The sequence below is a fragment of the Xenopus tropicalis genome, chromosome 3, assembly GCF_000004195.4.
Source record: "Xenopus tropicalis strain Nigerian chromosome 3, UCB_Xtro_10.0, whole genome shotgun sequence".
In the NCBI taxonomy this organism is placed as follows: domain Eukaryota; kingdom Metazoa; phylum Chordata; class Amphibia; order Anura; family Pipidae; genus Xenopus; species Xenopus tropicalis.
The window spans coordinates 77,068,717-77,096,329 of NC_030679.2; the positions used below are offsets into that span (position 1 = coordinate 77,068,717).

The following is a 27,613-nucleotide window of genomic DNA, read 5'->3' on the forward strand; positions in this document are numbered from 1 at the left end:
ATTGGGTACTCCTAAATAGAAAATTGCCATTTTAAGAATTAAGGGCCGCCTCCTGGGATCATAGGGTTCACAGTGCACACAAACAAGGCGCACATACTGCTAGGCCCCATCAGCCAATTAATGGACAGAGTTTAATGGACAGTGTTCTGGCTTTTGCTGCCACATTTTTTCCTGTTACAGTTAAAGCTGCATTATTTCTGGTCATGTGATCTCTGAGGGAGCCCACAGCCCATCAATCTGTTGTTGAAGTATTAATTTTGGAGGTACAGTTTTCCTTTAATGCCATTTTTGAGATGCCATTTATGACACCAGTGCCCAACCCTATGAAACCACATGGACCCAATTGATATACAGTGGTGTGAAAAACTATTTGCCCCCTTCCTGATTTCTTATTCTTTTGCATGTTTGTCACACAAAATGTTTCTGATCATCAAACACCGTTAACTATTAGTCAAAGATAACATAATTGAACACAAAATGCAGTTTTTAAATGAAGGTTTACGTTATTAAGGGAGAAAAAAAACTCCAAATCTACATGGCCCTGTGTGAAAAAGTGATTGCCCCCCTTGTTAAAAAATAACTTAACTGTGGTTTATCAATTTCAATTTTCAATTTCAATATCAATTTGTGTAGTCACCCCCAGGCCTGATTACTGCCACACCTGTTTCAATCAAGAAATCACTTAAATAGGAGCTACCTGACACAGAGAAGTAGACCAAAAGCACCTCAAAAGCTAGACATCATGCCAAGATCCAAAGAAATTCAGGAACAAATGAGAACAAAAGTAATTGAGATCTATCAGTCTGGTAAAGGTTATAAAGCCATTTCTAAAGCTTTGGGACTCCAGCGAACCACAGTGAGAGCCATTATCCACAAATGGCAAAAACATGGAACAGTGGTGAACCTTCCCAGGAGTGGCCGGCCGACCAAAATTACCCCAAGAGCGCAGAGACAACTCATCCGAGAGGCCACAAAAGACCCCAGGACAACATCTAAAGAACTGCAGGCCTCACTTGCCTCAATTAAGGTCAGTGTTCACGACTCCACCATAAGAAAGAGACTGGGCAAAAACGGCCTGCATGGCAGATTTCCAAGGCACAAACCACTTTTAAGCAAAAAGAACATTATGGCTCGTCTCAATTTTGCTAAAAAACATCTCAATGATTGCCAAGACTTTTGGGAAAATATCTTGTGGACCGACGAGACAAAAGTTGAACTTTTTGGAAGGTGCGTGTCCCGTTACATCTGGCGTAAAAGTAACACAGCATTTCAGAAAAAGAACATCATACCAACAGTAAAATATGGTGGCGGTAGTGTGATGGTCTGGGGTTGTTTTGCTGCTTCAGGACCTGGAAGGCTTGCTGTGATAGATGGAACCATGAATTCTACTGTCTACCAAAAAATCCTGAAGGAGAATGTCCGGCCATCTGTTCGTCAACTCAAGCTGAAGCGATCTTGGGTGCTTCAGCAGGACAATGACCCAAAACACACCAGCAAATCCACCTCTGAATGGCTGAAGAAAAAAAAAATGAAGACTTTGGAGTGGCCTAGTCAAAGTCCTGACCTGAATCCTATTGAGATGTTGTGGCATGATCTTAAAAAGGCGGTTCATGCTAGAAAACCCTCAAATAAAGCTGAATTACAACAATTCTGCAAAGATGAGTGGGCCAAAATTCCTCCAGAGCGCTGTAAAAGACTCGTTGCAAGTTATCGCAAACGCTTGATTGCAGTTATTGCTGCTAAGGGTGGCCCAACCAGTTATTAGGTTACTTTTTCACACAGGGCCATGTAGGTTTGGATTTTTTTTCTCCCTAAATAATAAAAACCCTCATTTAAAAACTGCATTTTGTGTTTACTTGTGTTATCTTTGACTAATAGTTAAATGTGTTTGATGATCAGAAACATTTTGTGTGACAAACATGCAAAAGAATAAGAAATCAGGAAGGGGGCAAATAGTTTTTCACACCACTGTATACTTAAAGCACTATTCAACACAAATCCCAATCGAGTCAAAAATGGCTTAATTCAAGTAGAATGGAGAAAACAAAACAATAAAGCTCACCGCAGTCCAGAAGTGGTCCGGGTGCTCAAAGCCCTGAACCCGTAGCTAGGAAGGCAAAATCATGCATAAACGAAGAGGCTCCAAGCACACCGGACACAGGAGGTTCACTAAAACTCGATCTTTATTATTCTATTAAAATCGGAATGCGTGACGCGTTTCGTGCACTAAAAGTGGAGACAGATTTGTCGGATTTTCCACCTAATTCACAAACCTGTCTCCACTTTTGTGAATTTGTCTTTTAAACAGACAGTTTTCAGATTTTGTCATTTTCCCGACATTTTTTTTTTTCAATGAATTTGCCTTTAGCTCTTAGTAAATCCTTCAGTGCCCCCCAAACCCAGTCCCACAGCTACATGAGCCTCTGGGTAAGGGATTTACCGGCAGGATTTGGCATTTCATTTGTCATTTCACTTTTGGGGCATTTCCTGAGGGGTAATTTTAGTTTGCCCAGGGAAACTATACATCATTTTTTTCAGGACAATCTGGGCTTTCTAATGTTTTCTATATTTCTGTGTAATTCCACTTCTGTAACGAGATGTAAGGGTCTGATACCTTCTTCTCTAGCCCCTACTCATTACTGGGCAGCAGCAATCCGGCCCCCACTCCAACGTGCCCGGTGATAGGGGCCCAACAGGACTAGGGCCAACTGGGTTTTTATCCATTGCCCTGTTGGGCCAGTCCAACCCTGTACCCCAATATCCTAGTTTGGGTGCCAGTGTGTATGTGCTGTTTGCTGATCCCCAAGATGGCTGCTGGGAACAGGTGGGGGGCAATGCTGTCAGGCAGCTCTGTAGCTCTGGACATGCTATGGGGGCACAGATAAGTTGGGGCAAATGTCAGTGAAGTGATTAAAGAGGGGGCAATGCTGCTAAAACTAAAAATTTTCCTGGAAGGCTTTACTTTTCCTTTTAATAAAAATGTTTACAATATATTCACAAAAAAAAATTATTATTGCCTCACTGATTAAGCTAAAACTAGCATAATCATGCAAATGTGAGGTAAAAACTTTTTATATATAAGATATTAATTAAACTTTTTTTAATCAGTGTTTTACTTGTTTATAAAATGTTAATGAGGCTCCTTCATACAATGTTGCCAAGCAGATCCTTCTTTTTTACAAATTCAGGTCATTGACAGGGTTTTCCCCAATGAAAGACTTTTATGCCTTGAAGTAAAATGGATTTTTATTTTGAATACTCGCCATCCAAAGGGCCTGAATTCTATTTTTGATATTAGTTGCTATGTTTAGAATGTGACTTTTTGTTGATTTTTGTATAAATTTTGATCTGTTTAATCAATGTTATTATTACTTTCGTTATATTTATGTGTATTATTAAGAGGTTTGCTATGAATCTCTCAACTCGATTTATTTTTCCGGGTTTTACTTTTCCTGGTGTTCTTTATCCGATTAACTGTGGGTGTGGTTTATCCATGTCCATTACAGGTCTGTCACTATTTAAATGTTTTGAGTTCAGTGTATGTTCTGCCTATGATTAAGTGCGCAAGTGCACGAAACGCATCACGCATTCTGATTTTAATGGAATAATAAAGATCGAGTTTTAGTGAACCTCCTGTGTCCGGTGTGTTTGGAGCCTCTTCGTCTAGAAAACTATAGCAACCAGTTAGATGCTTGTTTTTAAACATGACCAGGAAATGCTCAGTGCTGCAGAATATGTTGGCACTTTATAAATAAATGTTAATGTAAAATGCTCATTGGTTGCTATGGGTTGGAAGTAGTCTGGGGAGGGTTTAATTCTCCTTTACACTAATAAAAAAAAAGAGATTTTTCTGATGCAAAGAGGCTTCTAGCAACCAATAATTTACACCAACTATGACAGGTGATCTTGTGGAGCAAATTACAAAGGATATGGGTTATAAAGATTCCTGCCCTCTGTAGCAATTTGTAAAATGTGGGACAGCTTTTTAGTCTTGATAGATGCAGGAATATGATCAAAGGATAGTCGCTTAAATATTAAAATAATTATATTCTAGTTCCACATAAACACTGAAGTTCAATGTAATTTCGACCTGGCCATTGAGAAACAAAGGTGTACATTTAAAATGCGCTGCTCTATTTTACTTCACCATAGGAGAAACTCATTCCAACTCGTTATATAGTTTGCTGCAAAAATGATAGTTCTACCATTTCTGCAAAATACTGCTTTTTGTTTATATGCTCCATTGGGTTCAAATCATAACCATATATTACAGACAAGGTGCATTTATTACAGGTTGCATTGTAAGCTTCCTCAAGCAATAATTGAAATAGTTCTTTGACACTTTACATCCTATGTGAAAACCCACCAAAATGTCTAAAATTGCATTATATATACTGAAAGATTTGTTGTCACAAAGCCCAAAACTGCCCTATTGGCCCTAATGGAAACATTACAAATGTATTTAGGCTTGTGCTTTCATGCCGTTCTCTCACTCAGCAGAGTGTGACATTGTTTTTAATCAGTAAGCAGATTGGCACTCATCCCATATTACCATACAGGTGCTTACTGTGAAATATTCATATATTTGAATATATTTAGAGCAGTAAATGGACCAGCACTCATATTTCTTTACTCTTTTAATTAAAAAATAAGTGTACCACATATTGTTAGTGTGCAATGTTTTTGTTCTCAAGAGGACCTTTATCAAGGATATTAGTCAATAACTATACACATACACATTAAATACCCACAACTGAAGTTAAAACGGCGCCAAATTGACGTCAAACGTGTCCTTCAATTACCTATTCAAATTCCTTCTATTCAATTTCCATTCAAAATCTGAAAGTGCAATACCCATATTTCACCAATAGATGTCCTCCATTACAAATTAGTATCGCATCTCTATACCTGACAGCAACACCGAGACCCATTCTTTGGCTTCCGGAAGGACGGACGCATCTTATCCTGGAACAGTCCTGCTCTCCCCCGCCAGTTAAGCCATACCTCCCAACCGTTCCGCTTTCAGCAGGACAGTCCCGATATTTATGGCACTTCCCGCTGTCCCGGATTCACTGTTAGATGTCCCGCTTCTCAGCTTTGCCATTTAATTGATTGCTGTGCCTGCTCTGGGGAATAAAGCCCGCCCCTTTAACTCTTCAATCTCCCCTGCTACACTCAAGCTCACAGCCTTACCTTGATGTTTAATTGTCCTGGGAGGAGAATTTGTGAGAGGCAAGGGTTAACTATTGGCATTGGCTGCATTCCTCTCCTGCTCAGTGGGTCAGGGGCTGAGGGTGCCTCTGTCTTTTATCAGGCAGAAGAGGCTGCTTTTATTTGTGTGCTGGGCAGTTTCACCTTTCCACCCCTAACATATATCTCTCACTCCTGGGGATCTCTGGCAGAGCACAGCATGCAGGGGAAGGTATCCCTCATTCATAAAATATAGCAGACATTTTAAAGGGGCCCTTATAAGTCTGGGAACCTTAGGCATTGTTAATATGGCTAGAAATTCTAGTGGTACATTAATTTTGTTTTGCTTTCAACTGATTAAGAATGGAAGGAAATAACATAAATTTATGTACCACTGGAATTGGCCCTATTTATAACTTTAGAAAATGCACAGAACTGTTGGCATGTCTGAAGTTGATATGCCCTTTATCAGTTTCATTTATTAATTTTACTGGCATGCCTGGGGTTAATATGCCCTTTATCAATTTAATGTAGTCATACTGGCACCTTTGAAGTTAATATGTCTTTTATTCTTTTTATTTAGTGATTATACTGCCACATCTGGGGCATGTAAACTGGGTGTGGCATGTGGGGCATGGTTATAAGGCAGGCATGGCGAAAACATTTTTGCCGCACTACCAGCGTCCTATATTTTTGTCCCTCTTTCTCTTGATGAAATGTTGGGAGGTATGGTTAAGCTGATATTTGTTCTTTTTTATAGATCGGCTGCTCTTGCTGGTATCTTATATAATTTACATTTGTTGGTATTGTGACTAGGTTTGCAAGTAACTTACCAACATAATTGAGTAATATTGTTTTGTTGTTGTTATTGTATTGGCAATGGATAATAAAGTTTTGTGTTCAAACCTGAAGCTTGATTGGTTAGGAGCCTGTCTCTTAGCAACTGAGAAACACTGTGAGGTTAGGGATGGCGGCTGTACTGGAGATGGAAGCCGAGGAGTATTTGCAGGAGAATCGCATCCCTGAGCTGATAAACAACCTGACCAGTCTTCTACTCTATCATCGGCCTGGTAAGCATTGCTCTCAGCGGCTCCACGGCATCACTTCTTTCCTCCCACCGCAAACTATCTTCCTGCCTGCTTCATTCCCCTCTACACCCTGCTTCTCACTATTGATCATTACACCTCAGATCGGGGAAGGAGGAGGGTGCAGAGAGAGACGAAGCAGGCAGGAAGGTAGTTTGCGGTGGCCCAAAGGGGAACGGGGGCTTGATAGGAAATAGAGGTCAGATAAAGTTAAAGAGGACCTGTCAGTTTTTTCTCCACACACACACGGATCGGTTGTTTGCTCACTCCCCCAACCCCCCTCCGTAACTACTGCTCTGTGATGTGAAAGGTGCACAAAATGCTTTCACATCACGCTTTACAATTCAGTTTAGAAGGATGAACGGAGCAGTAGTAACGGAGGGGGGGTTGGGGGAGTGAGCAAACAGCCGAGCCGTGTGTGTATACTAAATTCCAAGCCCCTTCAGGGGGGGTGGAGAGGAGAGTGAGAAAAGAACCGAGCGGGGGTGGGGGCTGCTGTATTAGTTACAGCCATGCAAAAAAGATAAAGGTATGTAATTATCATTAACACTTAAAATACATTCCTTAAGTAAAATGAAAAGTGACAAAGTACAAAAGTATTCGCTCTATTTTGGGGGACCCAGCATGAAAGTGATGGAGCTTGGATAGAGGGTAGGACTAACAACAGTGTAAGATCAGCCTAGGACACCATGAGGCTACTGCCCTTCCCTGTATTTGGAATCGCTCAGTCTCAGTAATTGTGAGGAACAGGTTACACTGGTTACCCAGGTCCCCCTCTCCCCTCCTTTGTTAGGCTCAATTATTTTTGTAGGTTTTTATTAGTGGTTAACACTAATAACAGCTTTGCTAGAAAGGAGAGAAAGTAGAAAAAAGGAGTACAGTAGAAGTGATTAAGGAGCCTCTTCAGACAGTAGTGTTGCTGGGGAGTCAATACAAGATCTCTCTTTTTTTTAGTTTAGTTTCTCCCTGGTACTGATAAGAGGATAATGTATATTGTCCTCTACTTCATCCCAGTCAATACAACTGGTCTCCCACTTGAGTTTAACCCTCTTATTTGTTAGTTCTATTGTATCACTATTTTATTTGAAACCTTTTTTAGGAACAAAAACGCAATAGCTCTGCCAGAAGACCTCACACTTCTAAAAAGGGTACATTTTTGTAAAATTGCCATGGTGTTTGTGGTGGGGGGTTTGGCTTGGCCAGATTGTTTTGTCCTATTTTATACTATTCAAGTGTTAACATGTATAATGTCCTAAAATACAAGGACTGGATCTATGCTAGTTATAAATACGTCACTTGTACGTTGCTCTGGGACCACTCTGAAAGTGACCCTTCCCCATATTGACCTATTTATTCCCCAGGAATTACAGGCCTGCTTCCTCTAAAGGTATTTCCTTGTTTTTACTGGATGTTATCGACAGAACAATAATGATTTCTTTGGTGTCTGCATACAAATGTTATAGCTCATGTATTGTACAAGCACAAACTATTGTTACATCAGATACATTTTGCTCCAAAGAAAGGCCCAGAGAATTCCTGATTAAACAACTAGAAAAGCTGAAATATGCCAGGCTGTCAGATGTGGATTATCCTTGCCTTTTTGATGACTCTAACTTGGATGCCATATTTGGGATTCTTGATCCAGCAGGACAAGGATATATAACTGGAACCCAGTATATGGAAGGTAAATACTTTTGTGTATTTTCAATATCAATATTTTAGGACCAAAGGCCTTTCAGCTGTGTATTCCACCCTACTTTACACATTTTGCTTTTCTTCTATTTATTTTTTTTATATATTTATTATTTTACTAAAACATTTTCATCCCATACATTACTTTTTTCTCTTGGCACATGTAGTCCGATTATTTGATCCACTACATTCGCATCCACATAAAAACATTTTTGGGATTAATGCAGCCTCCGAATAAATCAGGAACCCGTAATTACCAGTGCCAATCGCTATAAAAATAATTTTTGTCTATGTTTAGGTTACACCAGGTATTCAGATAACAGGGAAGGTACCCTAGTCAATCCAATTGTAAATAAAATGGAAAGTTGGGAACATGATGAGGAGAGTTAAAGAAGTGTTGGTTAAACTCAAAATTGGGTGGAAAGGCAAAGTAGAATAGGAAAGTAAAGAAGGGTTGAGCATAGTGGATAAGTGGAATGAGGTGAAAAAAATAGAAAGTGAAAAAAAATTGGCTAATAGGTCAGTAAAAAAAAGATTGACAGGAGAAAGTTGGGGAAGAATCAAAGAGCAGGAAAAAAGGAGTGAAACCCATACGAGAGTGAGAATTGAGAGTGAGAATTGAGAGAGAAACAGGAGAAAGAAGCAGAAGTAGTAAAGAAGCTACACATTCAAACTTGGAATCCTAAGTATATGTGTGAGAGAGAACAAACTTTTATGTATGCAGATTCCCCCATGCAGCTTGGGTCAAATAAACATTGCCTTACACCCCAGGTGGTCTCCGGTAACTGAATTTCCATGCATAGCACCCATAAGAACACTCTCGTGTAGTGCTGTCTAATTTCAAAGAGTTTTAAATGTAAAATATTTTCTGGCACTTGGAAAAAATAACAAGGTTCTCCTTACATTGTCTCGCAAGTTGGAGATTCTATCTATCATGCTCTATGGTAGGCAGATTTGGTGCATCCCTAAACAGAGGCCAGCCTAATTAATTGATGGAGAACTTCTGTACATCATTACAAGTCAGAGCAACACCACTTTATAAATAACCATTGAATATTTGTCATTTATGTATACAGGAAAGTTGCTTAGAATGATAGTTTTTCAATATGCAAAAGCTTATTAAAGTCTTATTAAATTTGGCTTTGAGAATTTCTTGATCTTGTGTTGCTTTCTCTTGCAGCTTTAAAAACTTTGGGCATTGATGTTAGAAATGTGGAAGAACCTGGAGGGAAAATTACACTGGAGCTTTTTAAACATGGCATGTAAGTGCTTGTAAATATGAGTTTTCAGTGTATTTCTCAGCCTACATATCATTTTTTCCCTTTTTATTGTATTGCCCTGAATACATCAATACTTCCTGGCCCTGATATTATTTGCCAGTTAGTAAAACTTTATCATAATATTAATGTGAACTAAATGTGATACTAACACCAACAATCTGCTTCCCTTAAAGCAGAAAAAAAATGATTAGCTGTATTGACTACTATTAATTATGAAATCATATATTTTGTCAGTGTATTGGACCTGTGTTAGTCACATAATGTATCACTGATTTCATATGATATATACATGATTTCATAACTAATAGTAGTCAATACAGCTAATCTTTTTTTCTGCTTTAAGGGAAGCAGATTGTTGGTGTTAGTATCACATTTAGTTCACATTAATATTATGATAAAGTTTTACTAACTGGCAAATAATATCAGGGGCAGGAAGTATTGATGTATTCAGGGCGATACAATAAAAATACCATATTTTATCTGAAGGGTGGTTGTTTAAATGTGACTATTTATATATATATATATATATATATATATATATATATATATATATATATGTATGTATATTTTTATTTATAAAGCGCTACTTATGTACACAGTGCTGTACAGTAGAATACATTAATACAAACAGGGGGTTAATAAGATAGTAGAAAAAAATACAAAGTATAACAATAAATACAAATAATACAAGATACAGTTGCAATAAGTTAAGACACAAGAGGATGGAGGTCCCTGCCCCGTAGAGCTTACAATCTATATGGGAGGGTAACTTACAGACACAAATAGGCAAATATAAGTGCTGTAGGTCACAGTGGGTGACATTACAATATAAGTGCTATTTCCCAGATCAGGTGCTGGGTGAGTGCTCCAAAAGGTAGTCTTTTAGATTGGTTTTAAAAAGACTGGGGGAGGATTCTCTCCAGAGGAAATATATATATATATATATATATATATATATATATATATTGTCATTTTGAACAACCACCCTTCAGATAAAATATGGTCCCCAATAATATCACATAAAGCCACAAAAGTGAATAGGTTCTGTGTTTGGGTGCTGAAAAGTTTTATAGAATTCAGACACTTCAGAATTTTTAGAATATTTGTCAAGAGAGTTTACTGTGGGTATTTGCTATCATCCACACTTAAGGCTGTCCTAAAATCATACACCACTGGTGGAAGATGCTAGGACTGTGTGCTGTATTTATTGAAGCGCACAGTCCTGTCACCATTTGTACAATTATTTTAGAGCATGGGAGAGATCGGGGAAGCAAGTATTTATTTTTTTTCCCCCCCACCAGGCCAAATTTTTATTATTATGATTAGTGTTCTCTTATGGATAATGAATTTATTACTGTATTTTCTTTCTCTGCAGGAGGATCCAATTGAAATCTGCTTGCGCAACATTTAAATCTTAGCATCTTTACTATATAGCTTTCAGTTTGTTTACTTGTATTTTTGCGATTTGTGTCTATGTATTTTGTTAAAGATAACATTCAGCAATTAAACCTTAAAAGAATTTATTATTATTATTTTGCAAAATAAAAAAAAGATGATTTTAACAATATGATATTATATTTGATTCTTGCATCTGAAAGGAGTTTTTATGTCCTCTCCAGATTGGCATGTTTTTTTCCCCCCACTTTCAAAAATATATTGGTAGGTTAATTGGTTCCTGATAACACTGACCCTAGTGTATTGAGTGAATGTGATAAGGACCTTATATTGCCAGCTTCACTGGGATAGGAACTGATGTGAATGATACTCTGTAAGCTCTGTAAAGAATTGCTAGTAGTTAACGGGCAGTGGTAAAAATGTAGAGTTTTAATGATCACATTGCAGTTGCTATACAGCTGTACAATGTACCTTGACCAATGTAAAGGAAACTTCAGGAAGTGTTACTTTCCAGCATTTGGCCAGTTTGTTCGCAAATTGAAAAGAATTTCAACATCTTGTGGCGCTAGCTTATAGATCCCAAGTTCATTCAAGGCAGCTGTTGAAGACGGGAGTTTGTCGTTAGAACTGCATGCATTCATACTCTCACTGGCAGTCTGAAGAACGTCCTTTAGCAGCAGGGCTGGTCCCACATTCAAATTCAGGATGATGCAGGCTTCTTTCACACTGTTGGGGATGCAGAATATATATGAATGTGAAGATCTCTCCACACTACCAAAAAAGCAGAATTCAGAAACACCTGGCTATGAAGATTTCTCTTTTTTAAGAAACAAATTATGGGCCTTTAGACACAATATTGAAAATACGATTATGTAGGGACAGCAATTAACTTATGCGGATGAACATGGCTTTTTTCTGGAAAAGCTTAACAAAAATGGTTAAAAAAAAAAAATTATATATATATATATAATATATTTATGCATGAGTCTTCGCTTTAATTCTGCATGGAGGCTAGATCTGCAGTTATTTGGCAGTAACATTTGTAAAGAATATATCCTCATGTTTAATATGCGCCAAAATAGAAATGCTCATATTAACTTAACCACAATTTCCCAATATAAGCCCTGGTTTACTTTGAACACAGGTTTATATTTACCCTTTTAAGTATTGGACTTGTTTGGGGAACCAGTAGCATCATGTCACAAAGTTTCACACATTGGCAGTGCACTTCAGGTAAGCATAAAAAGCCGCAACAGTTAATATTAAAATTGATCAACCTTTATTTGCACATCTAAAAAACACAGCTTGAGGTCTTAATTGTTTTGTGACAGCGCACTTCCTCGTGAATATAGCATCATAGCACCTTTCATTCTCAGTCTCAATAGTAGTTGTGAGAATAAAGGCAAATTGTGATGAAATACACAATATTTGCTTTCTGCTTTTTTTCTATTGGTTTGATATGGAGGTACATGATTGTATTCTCCATCAGTCCCAGTAAGTATTCAAATTAAAGATGTTTCCTGCCTATATTATTAAAATATCCAATTGTAATTACTTCCTGGTAAATAAAATTCAGGAACTGTGAATACCTTTTTTCCCCCCAATCCTGTACTGCAAACATATATGTTTGGGTTGAAGTTAAAGCTTTAAGGATCAGTGTTGCATGAAATAGCATTAGGAACCAACCACATTAATGTTCTTAGTTAGTGTCCATGGCACCACAGTACCAGCCCTGCAAAATCCCTCAGCATGCTGTAACTGGGCCAGGCAACAGGAAAGGACATTCTATAGAGCGTAATCACTTACTGTTTAAAATAATTCTCTGGTCTTTTACAATAGTGAGAGAATAAAGGGAAGAGATTCCGTGACATATCAAACTGTAGCTGTGCTGCTCCCCCTTCGTTGAAATGATTTGCCAGGATTATCTAAGAAAAATAAAGCTCAATAAATGAGTTGTGCCTATACAGTACAAATATGTTTCAGCTGAAATGAGTACTAACATCCTGATAAATGAACAGATCCAACTTCTCAGCAAGCATCTGCCAGACAGTTTTAAACAAAGCATGACATAGCTGCTGCTCCATTTGCAAGAGGCGGTCTCTCAGTGCCAGAAGCATTGGGCAGGCTGTGCTAGACAGGGACATGACAGCTTGTTCTGATTGTGAAGGCAGTGACAGCCACCTGCAACAACCAATAACATTTTGGTCAGTTTAGCAACAACCTGCAGCAATCATTTTCCTTATCAGATTTAAAAATGTATTTACATGCTATTGATAAAAAAGAATACAGATAGATATGGTAATATCTATAGCTAATTGATTTTTTGTTGACATGGCTTTTGCAGGTCACTTAACATGCTTATGTTACCAGACATACTGTAGATTGTAATACCTACAAAGCAGGGGTATCACAGTGCCTGAATAATTTTTTGGGTACTGCTTTGTAATAACTTCTTGTAACACTGCAATGGTCAATGCACAAACACTTGTATTTACTAAAGGACAAAGGTATTTGAAAATTTTTAACAAAAAAAAAAATGAATTGGGGGGAACAGAAATTTTCCAGGTGATTTGATTTCTTATGGTTTATGAACTGAGTCTTAAAAATGCATATTTTTTTTTAGTTTTGCCAGTAAGAATTAAAATTTTTGCTCTGCCATATTAGTGGTAGAATATTAGAAAGTGCAGATTAGAATCTGAAGGTTTTACGTTTACCTTTCTTTTTTGTACATTCTTGCAGCCTCCTTGACCTCTTTAAATACATGTTCTACCTGACGAGATAGCATGTCATTTTTTAGACGCTCCAGAAGGTTGATCAGGTCATCGAAGACAGATATTTCCATGGAAGCCAGCTGCCCAAGCTGTAGCTTACTGCTGGCATTGAGATCTGTGCAAATCTCCAGAGCAGCCTGTTGAAGCTGTAAAAAAAACTGGAAACACAGAAGGAAAGTTAGGGCAAGGGCACAACTAAATTTTGAGCTATGGAAGTTAGCACTGCATTCTGATAAGTGACAAAGGAACAATAATGCAGACAAGCAATGGTCACACAAGTCTAGCTACATTGTCTTGGTGTTTTAATGCCTAAAGCAGACTACATATAACTGTTACCCCTCCATCTCATCTCTCCAAGATGTGTGGATAGGAGGAATAAAAGACTGAGTATGCCCCAGTGGCGGCAATTAATAGTATGGGTCTTACTTACAACATTGTCAGCCCAATCTCCAAGAACTGTTGCAATGTAGTTGACAGCATTGAGTATTGCACAATATCTGAAGCCCAGGGGATCTCTGCTCTCTTCCTTCATCACTTGTGTTAAACGTATCCTGAAGTCATCAACTAAGTCCTTTTGCAGCTCCAGGAATTTTAGCTTTCTGGATGCTGTGGGCAAATTTCTGTACCTGTCTAAAAAAAACACAAGCTCATACAACCATCAACATTATAATAAGTGGGGCCACCAGAGGAACTATGGGTAGTTGCATGTTAAAAGTCTGAATACATAGTAGCAATGCTCAAGGATCTCATTTATTTCATATGCCACATCTATGTTATTAGAATTAGATTCCATTCACATGAACAGGTTGCAAGAGAGCTTATTTGAGTTTTTTTGGCTCATGTGCTATAAGCCTTATAGTTAAATGAACAAAGTAGCATTTGGTCACTGGGTGATAAATTAATATCTGTTATAGTGGGCTCTCCTAGCATGAAAAGAAGTAGACTGAGGTAGCACTGTTTGGGACAGCCTTTGAGTTACCTGTGATAACAAGTAGGAGAGTCATAAATGTTTCAGCAGAATCTGGAACCTTCATTTCATCCACATCAGATATATCTTTATATTGTGAGGTCCAGGCAGCCTCAGCAGACAGCATGGAATCCATCTTTTCTAGAGCCACTAGAAAAACATTGATGCAACAAACACATTTTAAACTTTTGAAAAGATGATACTCAATGCAAACGTTTTGTCGCCCTTGCTAAATAACATTTAATTCATTTTACAAGTCAAAAGTAGGAAACAACTGCAGGAGTTACATTTAATTTCACCAAAAGAAAATACCGTATATACTCGAGTATAAGCCGAAAAATGTGCTTAAAAACTCATGCTTGGCTTATACTCGAGTATATAGGCTGTGCTGGCATTCGGCTCGCACGCCGAATAGTTTCACAAGAGGTGCCTCTTTCCCGTATTCATTAGTGATTTGCTGGCACAGCTGCACAGCTCACCCACTGAACGCCAGATTGATCTATTACAGTGCATTTAAGAATGAGCATGTATCAAGCTGACTGTATATAATGAAATGGAAACCTGCCATAAGCGTACTTACATTGTATTTGTAAGGTGAGCATCATGGTCTTTATTTTATGCGTTTGTGATCACAAATCTAGTTGAAAGAAATATAACTTAACTAATTTTTTGTTCTGCAATATCAAGCCATGGCTCTGTTTGTCTGAGGCTGCATTGGTCTAAGTAGAGCCATATTTTCTTGTCTGGGAACTTTTTTTTGTATATCCAAGTACACACTAACAAGCATGGTAGCTGACTGTCAATGCACACAGGGGGTGAAATTCAGGGCATACTAAAACTCAGGGCAGAGGGCAGCAGATCACACACCAGTGGAGAAAACACCTCCTAGCCTTAGCCATCATAACTGGTACAAATTGTACACAATCAAATTACCTTGCCTTGAGGCAAACAGCTCCATCACAGGGAATCAGTAGCCAATGTCATTAATATTATTATTTGCTGATATGCAGATAATGGCAGAGTTAATTTGCACGTGCGTGCCGAATGCCAGGGCAATTCCATGTATAACAATCCAGGAACTCATAGCCACAGTAGCTGCTGCATTTCCCACCCTAGGCTTATACTCGAGTCAATACGTTTTTACAGTTTTCTTAGGTAAAATTAGGTACCTCGGCTTATATTCGGATCGGCTTATACTCGAGTAGATACGGTAATTGTGGCATGTGCAACAGTTTGGACATCTTTTTAATTGTTCAGTGATAAATGCTGTTTTTGCAACATCTTTCACCCTAATTGGTTCATTAGGCCTTAATAACCATAGGAGTTGTTACCTGTGGACTTAATAAAATCTCTGAGACCCCAAACTTTGGGCTGTCACTCGGCAATTACAGGCTCCTTTAGCAACTACGCGACGATCTGAAAATAAAGCCAATTGATGCCTACAAAGCAGGAGAGGGATATATAAAAATGCTCCAGCTTGCAAAGCATTGGAAGTCAATGCAATATGTGAAAACTTTCAGAAAAACAAACCCTCATATGGGTACAAAAGACTAGCAGGAAGAATTGGCTGACACAGCAGTCATGTTACACAGTCAACAGGAGGAAGCCTTACAAGCAACCTAATCACAGACATCAATGTCTGAGGCATGTAAAACAGCATCTAGACAAACCAGAGTGCTTTTGGCAAAAAGTGCAGGGACTGATGAAGTCCAAATTCAACTCTTTGGCTGAAGCTAAAATGGGGCTGGATCCTACACCAAGACAATGATCCTAAACATACCTGACAAGCCACAATAATGAGAAAAGCAAGCTGAAGGATTTGGGATTGCTCTCACAGTACCCTGACTCAAACATCATTAAAAATCTGTGGTTAGATCTTAAACAGTTAAAAATGACAAATTATCTGAATGGAAAGTGGTAAAAATCCATACAACTAAATGTGAAATATTTAAAGATAGATGCAAAAGCCATTAACCAGCTGTTATCTGAGCCAAAGGGGGTGTTAATAAAGCATAGGAACAAAGAGAATAGTATGTAAGGCACATACAAAAGTTTGGACACCCTTGTGCCAACATTTAACATTAATGAAATAAAATATATGCGCATTAACATTTGCAGGGGGTTTTTTTTGTATCATACATTTTTCAATATGGGATAGGGAGGAGGGGTACACAGAAAGAATAAAAGTTCACATTTAACTAATGGATATATTAATCAGAATTTAATTGTGCTTATAAGATGGTCACTATTAACAGTTAATTAAAAGTCTTAGCGTTAAAGGAGAAGGAAAGGTAAAAACTAAGTAAGTTTTATCAGAAAGGTCTATGTAAATACAGCCATAAGCACTCACAGAAACACTGCAGTCCTTTCTCAAAAGAAACAGGTTTTGTTGTCTTTGTTTTCCTGTGCCAGAGACACGCAGCTCTCCTCTCTCCTGCTCCCCCCTCCCTCAAGAATACTAAGAACTCACTCGCCCCCTCCTTAGGAATGTGGATCTGAGCCAATCAGCTTCCTCATAGTCTTACAAACTGCGTATGTACACCGATCTTGGTATTAGTTCAGGACCAAGGCATTATGGGTACTTTCTTTACAGAGCTCAGCATTTTTTTTTTCCTATGAGGCTTCTGATCATCTGAACAGGAGAAATATGGGGAGACATAAGGGCACTATTGAGACAACTGAAGGTATGCCTGCAGCTTGAGATTAACTCTTTATTAGCCTTTCATTCTCCTTTAAGAACGCAAAATGACAGGTTCAGGCGCAAAAAAATCAATTAGAAATAGTCACAACTAATGCAAAGCATTCTTACATTTTCTCTCCACTGTCAGCCATCTTTGAAAACAGGTTTCTTCAGATAGAATGTGCATGCAGTTTGGGAGATTGCTGGGATAACCATGTGATGTGTAAAGTTCTCTCTGAAACAAAAGTACTTCATCCACAAGGTGACAAAACAGAATGTCATCATATAGCAGTAACGGGATGTCCACTGCAAGCTTCTCCAGCACCAGCATGACTAAACCACGCGTGAACTCCAGCTGGGGAATAATCAGATACACAAACTGCTGTTAAATTGACTATATGGATTACAGGAACAATGTAATCTCTCTCCTTTTAAACTGAACTACTCATATGCAGTGTTTAAGTAGTATATAGATCTTTACTTCAACTATCTGCTTTGTATCTGTGTGTATTGTGAAATATTAGTAATCACAAGAGAAGTCATCCATCAAATCATATGGGATCCAGGGACGAAATATTCACAAAGGCTTATTATTATCAATTAATTAGTGCAATACTACTACACTGGTATGTCATTTAAAGATTATAAAATGCTCATATTTTTGCAAGATTCCCTCTTTCCATTTGAATGCTAACTTTCCTCTACATGGGTCTACTCAATATTCTGTAACCCAAAGCCACCCAACCAAGTTATGAACTACATGCAATATGCTATGTATAATCAGTATAAAGCAGAATTAAATTAAAAAAATTGTACTTCATTGACTTATAAGTACAGGTATCGGACCCCTTATCCGGAAACCCGTTATCCAGAAAGCTCCGAATTACGGAAAGGCTGTCTCCCATAGACTCCATTTTAATCAAATAATTCAGAATTTTAAAACTGATTTCCTTTTTCTATGTAGAAATAAAACAGTACCTTGTAATTGATCCCAACTAAGATATAAATAATCCTTATTGGATGCAAAACAATCCTATTAGGTTTAATTAATGTTTTATTGATTTTTTAGTGGACTTAAGGTATTAAGATCCAAATTACGGAAAGACCCCTTATCCGGAATACCCTTGGTCCCGAGCATTCTGGATAATGGGTCCTACACCTGTACTTGTAAGATGTATTAAATATGGACGTGTTACTACCCTGTTTGATTTAATATAGTTTTGTACTGAAGCTTAGTGATATGTATTCATTAGTCCCTATGTTCAACTTTGTGGTGTATGTGATTAATTTAATTCCCTTAATGCCTAAATAGATCAATGTACAGTGGCTATATCTCTGTAACCTCTTACATGTGCGTTCACAGAAGACCCAGATTTTGTCAGAATGGGCTGAATTCTTTCCTGTAAAAACTTAGTATGGTTTCCAATCCACATGAGCACTTGAGTCAGGTACCACTCAGGCTAAAATACAAAAAAAACACAACATGCTACGTTATAATAATGTTATTTTTATAAAGCAATAACACAGGCAGCTGTGAAAGGTCACATGCATAGGCAAGGTTGACACTGAATGTTCTTCAATTCTACACTGAGGAATGAGAAGTAGAGATGTCCCACTTGCATCACACCTGCTGTCACTGAACTGCAAGACCCCTAATGGTAACCACTTTGTAAATACAAAAGTAAGTAATTTCCCAAAACTGCGTGGAGCAGCTTTTATTACAGGGGGGCCAAGCAAGATCAAGAGATAATATTTACAGAAGCATCATTTTAGTGCATCTTATCTGTCCAAACCTACATCATGTCTATAAATATATTGTGTATTCACAAACAAAAGACACCAGACAGAAGTCCTTCAGTCAACATCAAAACTGAATTATCAGCAAATAAAATATATCTTACATCACCCCAAATGGATCCAAACTGGAAAGGTTCTTTGCTAAGGACAGACTAAAGACTGCTGGCAGCAGTTAAATTTAAAGAATACCAAATTAAGCTCAGTCAAAGGCAGCTGTGGCTGTTGGGCCTGGCAACAAGTTAATAGCTAGTTATCCCCTTTAAAACTATGCACACCAGAGACCTATAAGCAAGAAACAACATCATATATAAATTGATTTCCCATTTGCGCACGTTCAATTCCGATTACAGAAAAAGGAATCAGTGATTTAGTAGGCAGTACAGCCAGATTCATTATGCTTCCAAAAGAAGGACTAGAGCTAATGTAATACAAATTGAAACATTTGCACCAGGTACAGTAACCCCAAGCAACCAATAATAAGGTTGCATTTACTGGTCATCTACTAAAAAGCAAATGGTTGCTGTGGATCACCAAATGTGATTTTTATTACATGAACCTATAAGTCTGTCACCATCTGAAAGTAGCAGTGGGTAAAGGAGCCCTTTGGTGGAAGAGCATTACACCAGCCAGTGCTAGACCTCTTAGCCATGTCCTTTAAAACATTTTCTTTTCGATGTTACTGGTCCTTTAAGGCCAAATTTGGCAAATTAAGCACTTCTGTATTCCTCATGTGTTCAACTCTTATCCCCTTTTGGCTGCCTAAAAATAAAAGCTGTACTAGGAAGAGCATGATATATAACCAGGGTACCAGAGGAGCAGTCCTTTTGCTGTCATGGGACTGCAGCACCTGCATGATTAAAGGATAGCCCTATAACAAAAGTACATTCAAGACATCTCAGAGCATATTTATAAACCAGCGTATTTATTTTTTATAATTTAACAGATATGGTAAAGTCCATTGAAGTGTACAGGAAAAGAGAGGTTTCCCTAAGCCTAAAAACATAATACCAAGTTGTCCATCTCAATTTATTCCACAGAATTTTTAATTCTACTAATCATCCTCAATCAATTTTTTGTTTCAACACAATTTCTCCGGATTTTTCATATATTATGAAGCCCCCTTTAGTTGCCCTTTACAGATTAAACCTTCGACTACTATAGCGGCTAATTTAAAAAATCTTGGATTCGTAAATCTTTTCTGATACCATTATTTAAGCACTTTAACATAATTTACCTATTACATTTCTACAAAGTTTTATCATATGAAGTAATATAAAGATATGCTAGTTTCTACACAAGCTTACTGGACTTATTTGCCTGTTTCTATGCATCTCAGAGCTGTATATGGAAGTAATAAGTACATTTCTTAAACATTTCTTTTACCAGTGATGCACAACACAGGTCATGTAATAGTTGCTGAACTACAGTTCTCAAAATATCCAGCAGAAATTGTAAGGCTGCAGGGTGAACTGAGTGTAACAGCACTTTTATGCATCTAAATTCCTTTGGATAAAGCATTACTCTAGGCCAGTGCTGTCCAACTGGCGGTCCGCGACCCCCCTCTGTGTGGCCCCCCACCTGTCTGGCTGCTTTGATGGCTTACTCTTGTGTAAACTTTAAATGGTATCAGTACTGTGATTAACTGCCCCCCCCCCCCCCTGCATGGTTCTCACCTCAGATTCAGGCTGTAATCAGGCTGTATTGTTTAAATATGTAATCCCCTGTGTTGTTCACACCTTTTAATCTCTGCATTGTTCACCCCCTGCAGTGTTCACACCTCAGGCTCAGGCTGTAATTACCCCCATTGTTCCCCTGTTCACACCTCAGGAGCAGTAGGCACACACAGGCAGGGTAGGGTAGGCAGAGTATGGCACACAGGCAGGGTAGGGCAAGCAGAGTATGGCACACAGGCAGGGTAGGGCAGGCAGAGTATGGCACACACAGGCAGGGTAGGGAAGGCAGGGTATGGCACACACAAAGGCAGGGTAGGGTAGGCAGAGTATGGCACACAGGCAGGGTAGGGCAGGCAGAGTATGGCACACAGGCAGGGTAGGGCAGGCAGAGTATGGCAGGTTTTTGCTGTACTACAACCATTAATATGGGTATGGTCATGTGATAACATGGGTGTGGTTTCAAGTGGGTGCGGTTTCAAAAAGGGGAGTGGTCAAAACTGGCATCCATTATCGGCCCTCCACCACGTAGGTCGGAAAAATTCCGGCCCTCGGTACAACAGAAGTTGGACAGCACTGCTCTAGGCAATAAACATATCACTTTTGTTAGCTAAATAAAAAAGGTTCTTGTGTACATAACCTGCTTAATCTAGAATTTGATTTAATAAACTTAATACAAATTATGCACTAATCAGTGCCAAAACCACAGGATTAATTACAGTGTGTTTGCAGAACTAAAAAAACAAATTCTTACCTTGCTTAAGACATTGGTTTGTTTGTTGCCTGTAAAATGATAGCGGAACCTCTTCTGCAGAGGGGAAAGCATGATCTGTATGGGAAGCATTATAGGAGGTAGTGCAGGAAGGGAGTATTTCTCTGGCATCTCTTTAGGTTTTGTAATTAATTCATCGCTAGGTATCAGTATTAAGAATTTAACAGTGATTGCTGGTAACAAATTATCACAGGGAAAATATATACTAAAGATACACACAAGTTTTCAGTCTTTGGAGTATTGTTTTAGATCTTTCAAATAGGGCCCATTACCAACATGAGGAAAAGGTGCAGAATGCTTATATGCAATTTCTTTGCCCTCTCTGCATGAAGCTCAAGGAAATTGAACCCTGATGTTACATCTGATTAGGTGAGGCAAGAAGTACAGGACTTGGCTGCTTTGCACTCCCCTTCTTCATATTCTCTACAATGGTGCAAGACACAAGAACTATCTTTATTGTGTGCTGATGGAGCAGTTTTGACATAGCAATTGTGTCTGTTAGTAAATGAGCCCTAATATGTTTTCAAAAGTTTAATACCCACAGAAACAAAGCAACAGTCAAATAACACCAATGCATTGTGTACGTGACATTCCATGCACTAAGCTACTAGGAAATGCCCTAACCTGTAAACAAAACAGGGATTGTTTGTTCATATATTGCAACATATTCACACTGACCAACTACTTCAAAGTCGTGCCGGTCTGGCCACTGCTACACTTACTTTTATCTCATTCATTAAGAATTCTGCAGCTTCAATATACATTTAACAAAGGAACTGAGTGTCATCTTCAACTTGCTTGCATTCAAGGTTAAAGTCCCCAAATGGTATTAAATGTTCTATATATAGTGAATAAAGTACCCCTTACTGTAAAATATGAGGATATAATAAGTCAAAGAGGTTGTGGAACTCCGAGGTGACTTCTAATTTCCTCATATTTTACAATAGGGGGTACTTTATAGAAAGTACATCACAAAGCACTGTTTATATAATAAGTAAAGTACCCACAATTGTGAAATATAGGGATATTATAAGTCACCATGGCCTTTGGCCTCGTGCTTTTATCTGGTCATGGAACTCCAACGTCACTTCTAATACCCTCATATTTTACAATAGGGGGTACTTTATTATAATGTACAAGTTTCAGTGAGTCTTATAACAGAAATGACTTCACTAAGCTCCGATTATAACTGATGATATCACTAAGCACCACTTATAAAGGATATAATTTACAGTTTGGTCCCATAGGGAAATGACCAAACTGTATATTATAAGGATATAATTTACAGGATATGCAGGCCTCGTTTATTATATATTGAAAATAGGTAAGTGCAGAGGACCTCTTGTTTCTGTCTATATTTTGTAATCACAGCCTCATTGCACCCCTGCCTAATGGGTTAAAATTTAGTGGTGAGCACAGCTTCCCCTCTTTTGCTATAGTGTAATTGACAAACATGTTGCTTTAGGCAACATCCTACATTTTGAGGAGCAGATTTTTGTCTTTAATAAATACAGTTCTGTGCCATGTGAACAGCATTGCTGTGTAGCAAAGTTTCTCAATCTTTTTTCAATAATTCCTGCTGGCTATGAACCCAGACACTTCAGGATTTCCAAGCAAGTGTGACTGATGTTTGAGTGTGCATTTTCTCTAGGACTGGAACACTCTAATCTTCATCAAATATATTAGCTGCAAAGTGTTTTAATATCAGTCACTCCATTACCTTTCTTGCCTACAATCAAATTGGAATTTGTTATTCTCTCTCTCTCTTGTTGGTACATCTTTTTGAGTATAAAAGTATTATAAATTACTAAATAAAAAGTTTAGCGATCAGAGTAGTTTCTATCATTTGGCAAGGATACGAAGTTTGAAGTTTGAGAAGTTGAGAAAAGAGAGTCTCAAGATTAGTGTAGATCTCTGCTACAGTGGCCGACACAGGAGGAGCAGAGGCTGATGATAGAAGAGGACCAATGAAAGGCCAGTGCAAATTATTTAACACTTCTTCAAAGTCGCTGAAGAAATAAATATAAATACCTTGTTTAAACACAGTAAAAAGTCCCATTATAGTATTACTTTATAAAGTTTTTCCCCTACCTTGTCAGTTTATCTTTCAGAATTTTATGCCAAAACTGAACTGTAGACTTTATAAAGGTCAATAAATGGGAACAAGAGGATTCCTGAAGCTTTATGGCCAATTCTGCCATACATACCAGTGTGCTGGCAGCCTCCGCAACATCATTCGTCATGAGATGCTGCTGGATGTTATCACTAAGAAATACAATCAAATAATAAGAATTACCTACTTAAATAAGCAAAGCCCGTATTATTTAAGGCTAGTTTTTAACGGCACTGCTACAGTAGCATTTTTGATACCTGAGTTCTTCTATTTGTGAGATCCATTTCAGGTAGGAAAGGTATCGTTCAACCTCTTCCATTTGATTGATCAGTACCCCTAGATCATCCATCCATGGTGCAGCTTCTTCAAGGTGCACACTAATGGATTCTGTCACTACAATTTCTTTTTGGAGTAGAAGATCAAGAGAAGTCTTTGAATCTTCAGCATTCTTTAAAGCTGCCTGGATTCGTTTAGGAGCCTCAGAGGAAACAGTAAGAACCTGGAATTAAAAACAAACAAAAAAAAAAAGTTTTTACAAAAGAAGGACTATGCCATATGAATGTGAACACTTTTGGGTATGGAGACAGTGATAGAGACATGGAGACACTTCATGGATAGAGCTATGCATTTTAACAAACCCTCTGCATTCCAAAGACTTGCTTAAATGTAAACTGAAGACTGCTGAGAATTACATCTAAAACCCTGAAGTAATTTTAAGTGAGCTCCTACACTGTAATAAAATGAGGGCGCTACCATTTCCCGGAGATGCTTTAGTTATTGCCAGTGCAAAAATAGCACTGTTACTATGCAGTTTTGCAAGGATTTTTTTTGAAAGGAAACCAAAAACAACGCCTTGAAAATATATGTATTAACCTGTGATGAGCTCCAGATGGCCTTATTTATGAGGTGATGTTGTGTTACCCTTAGCAATTATACATATTAATCAAGGATGAGTTGCTGAAATGATGAGAAGCATTTGCCGTCACAGGTTGCAATGATAATGTGCAACGCAAAGGAGATCTGCCTGGAAGAAAGCGGCACTTGCATTAAGGGAAGGACGTGAGCATGAAAAGTGACATCCTGCTCTGCACATTCTGGAAGTGATGGGGGAAGTAACGCTGAAGATTGGCACGTCAAATTTTGGACTTTCTGGAGGGTATATATTACTAACACTTTGTCAATGTAAGTTGCCTGCACCTTTTGCATGTTTCCCTGACGAAGACCCCTCGTTGTAAGGGCCGAAATGTGTTGGGTATTTCTATGTGTGGCATTAATAAATGATAAAAAAAAGGTTTATTTAAGAGTGCCCTGTTTTTTGCATTTGTGCAGCTTAATACTGCAAGGAAAACTATGGTTGGAAAAGGAATAATTTTTAAAAGACAAGATTGACATAAAGGGCTGATTCCATGTTCTAATCCTCTGAAAGATCAATACTTTGGGTGCAGGTTGGAAAGCAGCTTTTGATGGTCAGGTGCATGTTAGAAGAGACCTGCTAATTACTAGTAGGAAGGTTTTGTCACTACTTGATGGGATGACACCCCAAATCACACCACATGCCCTCTCATCAACTTTTTACTTCTAACTGCAGCCAATGCCCTTTAATCTTTAGGGCTGTTCTTGAGGTAAGAGATCACATCATCATCCTTAACAGGACTTAAAAATATAACCTGCTGTACTTACTTGCTCCTCCAAATGTTTCTTCTCTTCTTTAATGGTTTCTATGAGGTTTGAAACGTTTTTCAGAGACTTGAAATCATTTCCTATCTCCTTTTCTACAAATTCACACACATACAATGGAATCTCACATGTGTCCAAATCCACCAGTCCACAGATGTCACTCGGGTTCTTGTGGTCACTTTGATTGGAAGTGCCGGACTCTCTTCCAGTCTCCAAAGAAGCCATAATTGACCTGGGGAACAAGAAAAAGCATATTTATTAAAAGAAAAAAATAAATAAATTCAATTTTTTTAAATAAAAACACTTTTTCTTTTGTATCAAGTCCCTATGTGTGCGGCATTCTTTCTATTATATTTTTGTTTTTGACCTGCACCAAGGGCATTTGGATTCTGGATAACAGATCCAATACCTGTATGCAGATATATATACAGGAATGGGATCCCTTATCCGGAAACCCATTATCCAGAAAGCTCTGAATTACGGAAAGTTCATCTCCCATAGACTCCATTTTAATCAAATAATTCAGAATTTTAAAGCTGATTTTCTTTTTCTCTGACATAATAAAACAGTAACTTGTAATTGATCCCAACTAAGATATAAATAATCCTAATTGGATGCAAAACAATCCTATTAGGATAATTAATATTTTTTTGGTTTTTTAGTAGACTTAAGGTATGGAGATCCAAATTACGGAAAGACCCCTTATCCGGAATACCCTTGGTCCCGAGCATTCTGGATAACGGGTTCTATACCTGTATATGTATGTGTGTTTGTGTATATCAAATGTAAAAAAGGGGAGTACTTCCTCTATAAATACAAAGGCAGAGCTAATAGCGCTGAAGCAAGCTAAATGGTTATCAAAATAAGCTGTCTCTAAACTTCAGAGCTGTTGCAGAATAACAAACTCAGCAGAAAGTGTGTTGATATCTGACAATAATCCAATAATATGAATAGCTACTTTAATCAAACTGGTGAACATTTACATGCAGCAAAGGGCTTCCACCTCATATTTAGAATGAATCACCTATAACATCACCATTCTGCACAATTGATGACTAATCATGTGATGCATGCAGAACACTGCACTGTTTTTTATGCAGCCATGCACTGCACATCTGTGTTTATTACTCATCATCCCTGCGTAAATGGTTTTAATAGGCATCTGATTACTTAGGAATGGGGTTTCCAGATATTCCTATGAATCCGAACCTCTACAATCAATCTATACTGCATATTAAAAAGGTAATAGGTTTGTTGCATGACACACAGTTGTACAGAGGCCAACATAGGCTGCATTATGGACATAAAGTTCTAAGCCAGTGATCCCCAGTCAGTGGCTTGTTAGCAAGATGTTGCTCACCGCCCCCTTGCTCCCAGGGGCCTCAAGGTTGGTGCCCATTTTTACATTTCTGGCTTGGAGGTCAGTTTTACTCCAAGCAGAGCCTCCTGCAGGCTAGCAGTCCACATGGACTGCCAAATAGCCAATTACTGTGCTTATTTGGTACCCCTAAAGACATTTTTTAATAATTATTATAAAATACATATATTTAATATTTTTAAAAATATATATCTTGGGTTTTTGTTTTCCTTTCATTTAAGAGGAATCTGTAGTTTACAAGTTGACATCTTACCTGTCAATATTGCTATATGAAGGAGCACATGACAGCGGATCCACGTTCCTCTGCCTGGTTAAAAAAAGCAGGCAGAAGAAAGCAGATCTACTCCATCAATATTGTTTACCACTTGTACTTTAGGGCTTCTATACGAACTCAAAATGCATTTATTTATTCATTCATTAAAAAATAATAAAATCTTATACATTACTTTAAAGCATGGTGTTTTTCCCTGCAAAATCATTAAGATGCAATGCATTTCAGTGAAAACAACGTTTTTGTGTCAGTTTCCAGATCAATGCAAAAATGATTAGCACAATAATAGATGCAAATGCACACGACCCTAACTTGTATACACAAGCCGCCCCTGGGGAGAAATTACTTATTATAAAAAAAAGAAATTCAACCAAGGTGATGATTTTAATTTTCAAAGGAGTTACCTCTTCTGTAGATCAAGCAAACAGTTCGTCTGGGAGTTAGTTTCGGGCCCAGAGCCCACGACTCAAAGTCACTTTCGCAAATTGCAGTCCCGGGGATAATTTGTAGGTCTTTCGTAACGCATCTTGCAGCAGTCCCTGTGACAGCCTACACACTGTCACCAGCACTAAACACACATCACTTCCTCAAGCTGAACGCTCAGCAGCGGTACAAACACATCACTTCCGGTGACTTTGGCATCTCTCCCGCACTGCATACGTCACTTCCCAGTTCTGCGCCCTCTCACCTAAGCTGCAGACGTATAACTTCCTGCCCCAGTTCTCTCTGTAAAACCACAACTTTATTAACAAATTCGGCGTTAAACAAAAATGGACTCAACTGGTAGCGGAAATATAGCCACAGTGGCACTAAACAAACTATGAAGTTCCTGGCTAACTAGCAGCGTTATGAATTGCAGCCGCACAGTTAGAGAG

The 27,613-nt window shown here is 38.2% G+C and overlaps 2 protein-coding genes across 4 annotated transcripts; one reads left to right on the forward strand and one right to left on the reverse strand.

The window, feature by feature from the left end:
* Window positions 1-5,404: 5,404 nt before the first annotated feature.
* On the forward strand, window positions 5,405-10,817 carry efcab10 (EF-hand calcium binding domain 10). Of its 2 annotated transcripts, XM_004913015.4 has the most exons (5): window positions 5,405-5,422; window positions 6,103-6,260; window positions 7,795-7,959; window positions 9,148-9,229; window positions 10,623-10,817. In XM_004913015.4, exons 2-5 carry the CDS (start codon window positions 6,158-6,160, stop codon window positions 10,663-10,665), a joined length of 393 nt encoding a protein of 130 aa, XP_004913072.1. In that variant the 5' UTR covers window positions 5,405-5,422; window positions 6,103-6,157; the 3' UTR covers window positions 10,666-10,817. The 2 variants fall into 2 exon arrangements, with proteins under 2 accessions (XP_004913072.1, XP_004913071.1); XM_004913014.2 differs by lacking the exon at window positions 5,405-5,422 and having other exon boundaries at window positions 5,843-6,260.
* rint1 (RAD50 interactor 1) lies at window positions 10,751-27,436 on the reverse strand. Of its 2 annotated transcripts, XM_002933107.5 has the most exons (14): window positions 27,143-27,436; window positions 25,093-25,321; window positions 23,670-23,911; window positions 23,391-23,564; window positions 23,159-23,308; window positions 21,282-21,438; window positions 18,410-18,520; window positions 17,190-17,415; window positions 14,393-14,530; window positions 13,844-14,043; window positions 13,357-13,571; window positions 12,643-12,823; window positions 12,449-12,567; window positions 10,751-11,368 (listed from the first exon to the last, which is right to left on the reverse strand). In XM_002933107.5, exons 2-14 carry the CDS (start codon window positions 25,312-25,314, stop codon window positions 11,146-11,148), a joined length of 2,358 nt encoding a protein of 785 aa, XP_002933153.2. In that variant the 5' UTR covers window positions 25,315-25,321; window positions 27,143-27,436; the 3' UTR covers window positions 10,751-11,145. The 2 variants fall into 2 exon arrangements, with proteins under 2 accessions (XP_002933153.2, XP_012815454.1); XM_012960000.3 differs by lacking the exons at window positions 21,282-21,438; window positions 23,159-23,308 and having other exon boundaries at window positions 23,507-23,564.
* Window positions 27,437-27,613: the final 177 nt, after the last annotated feature.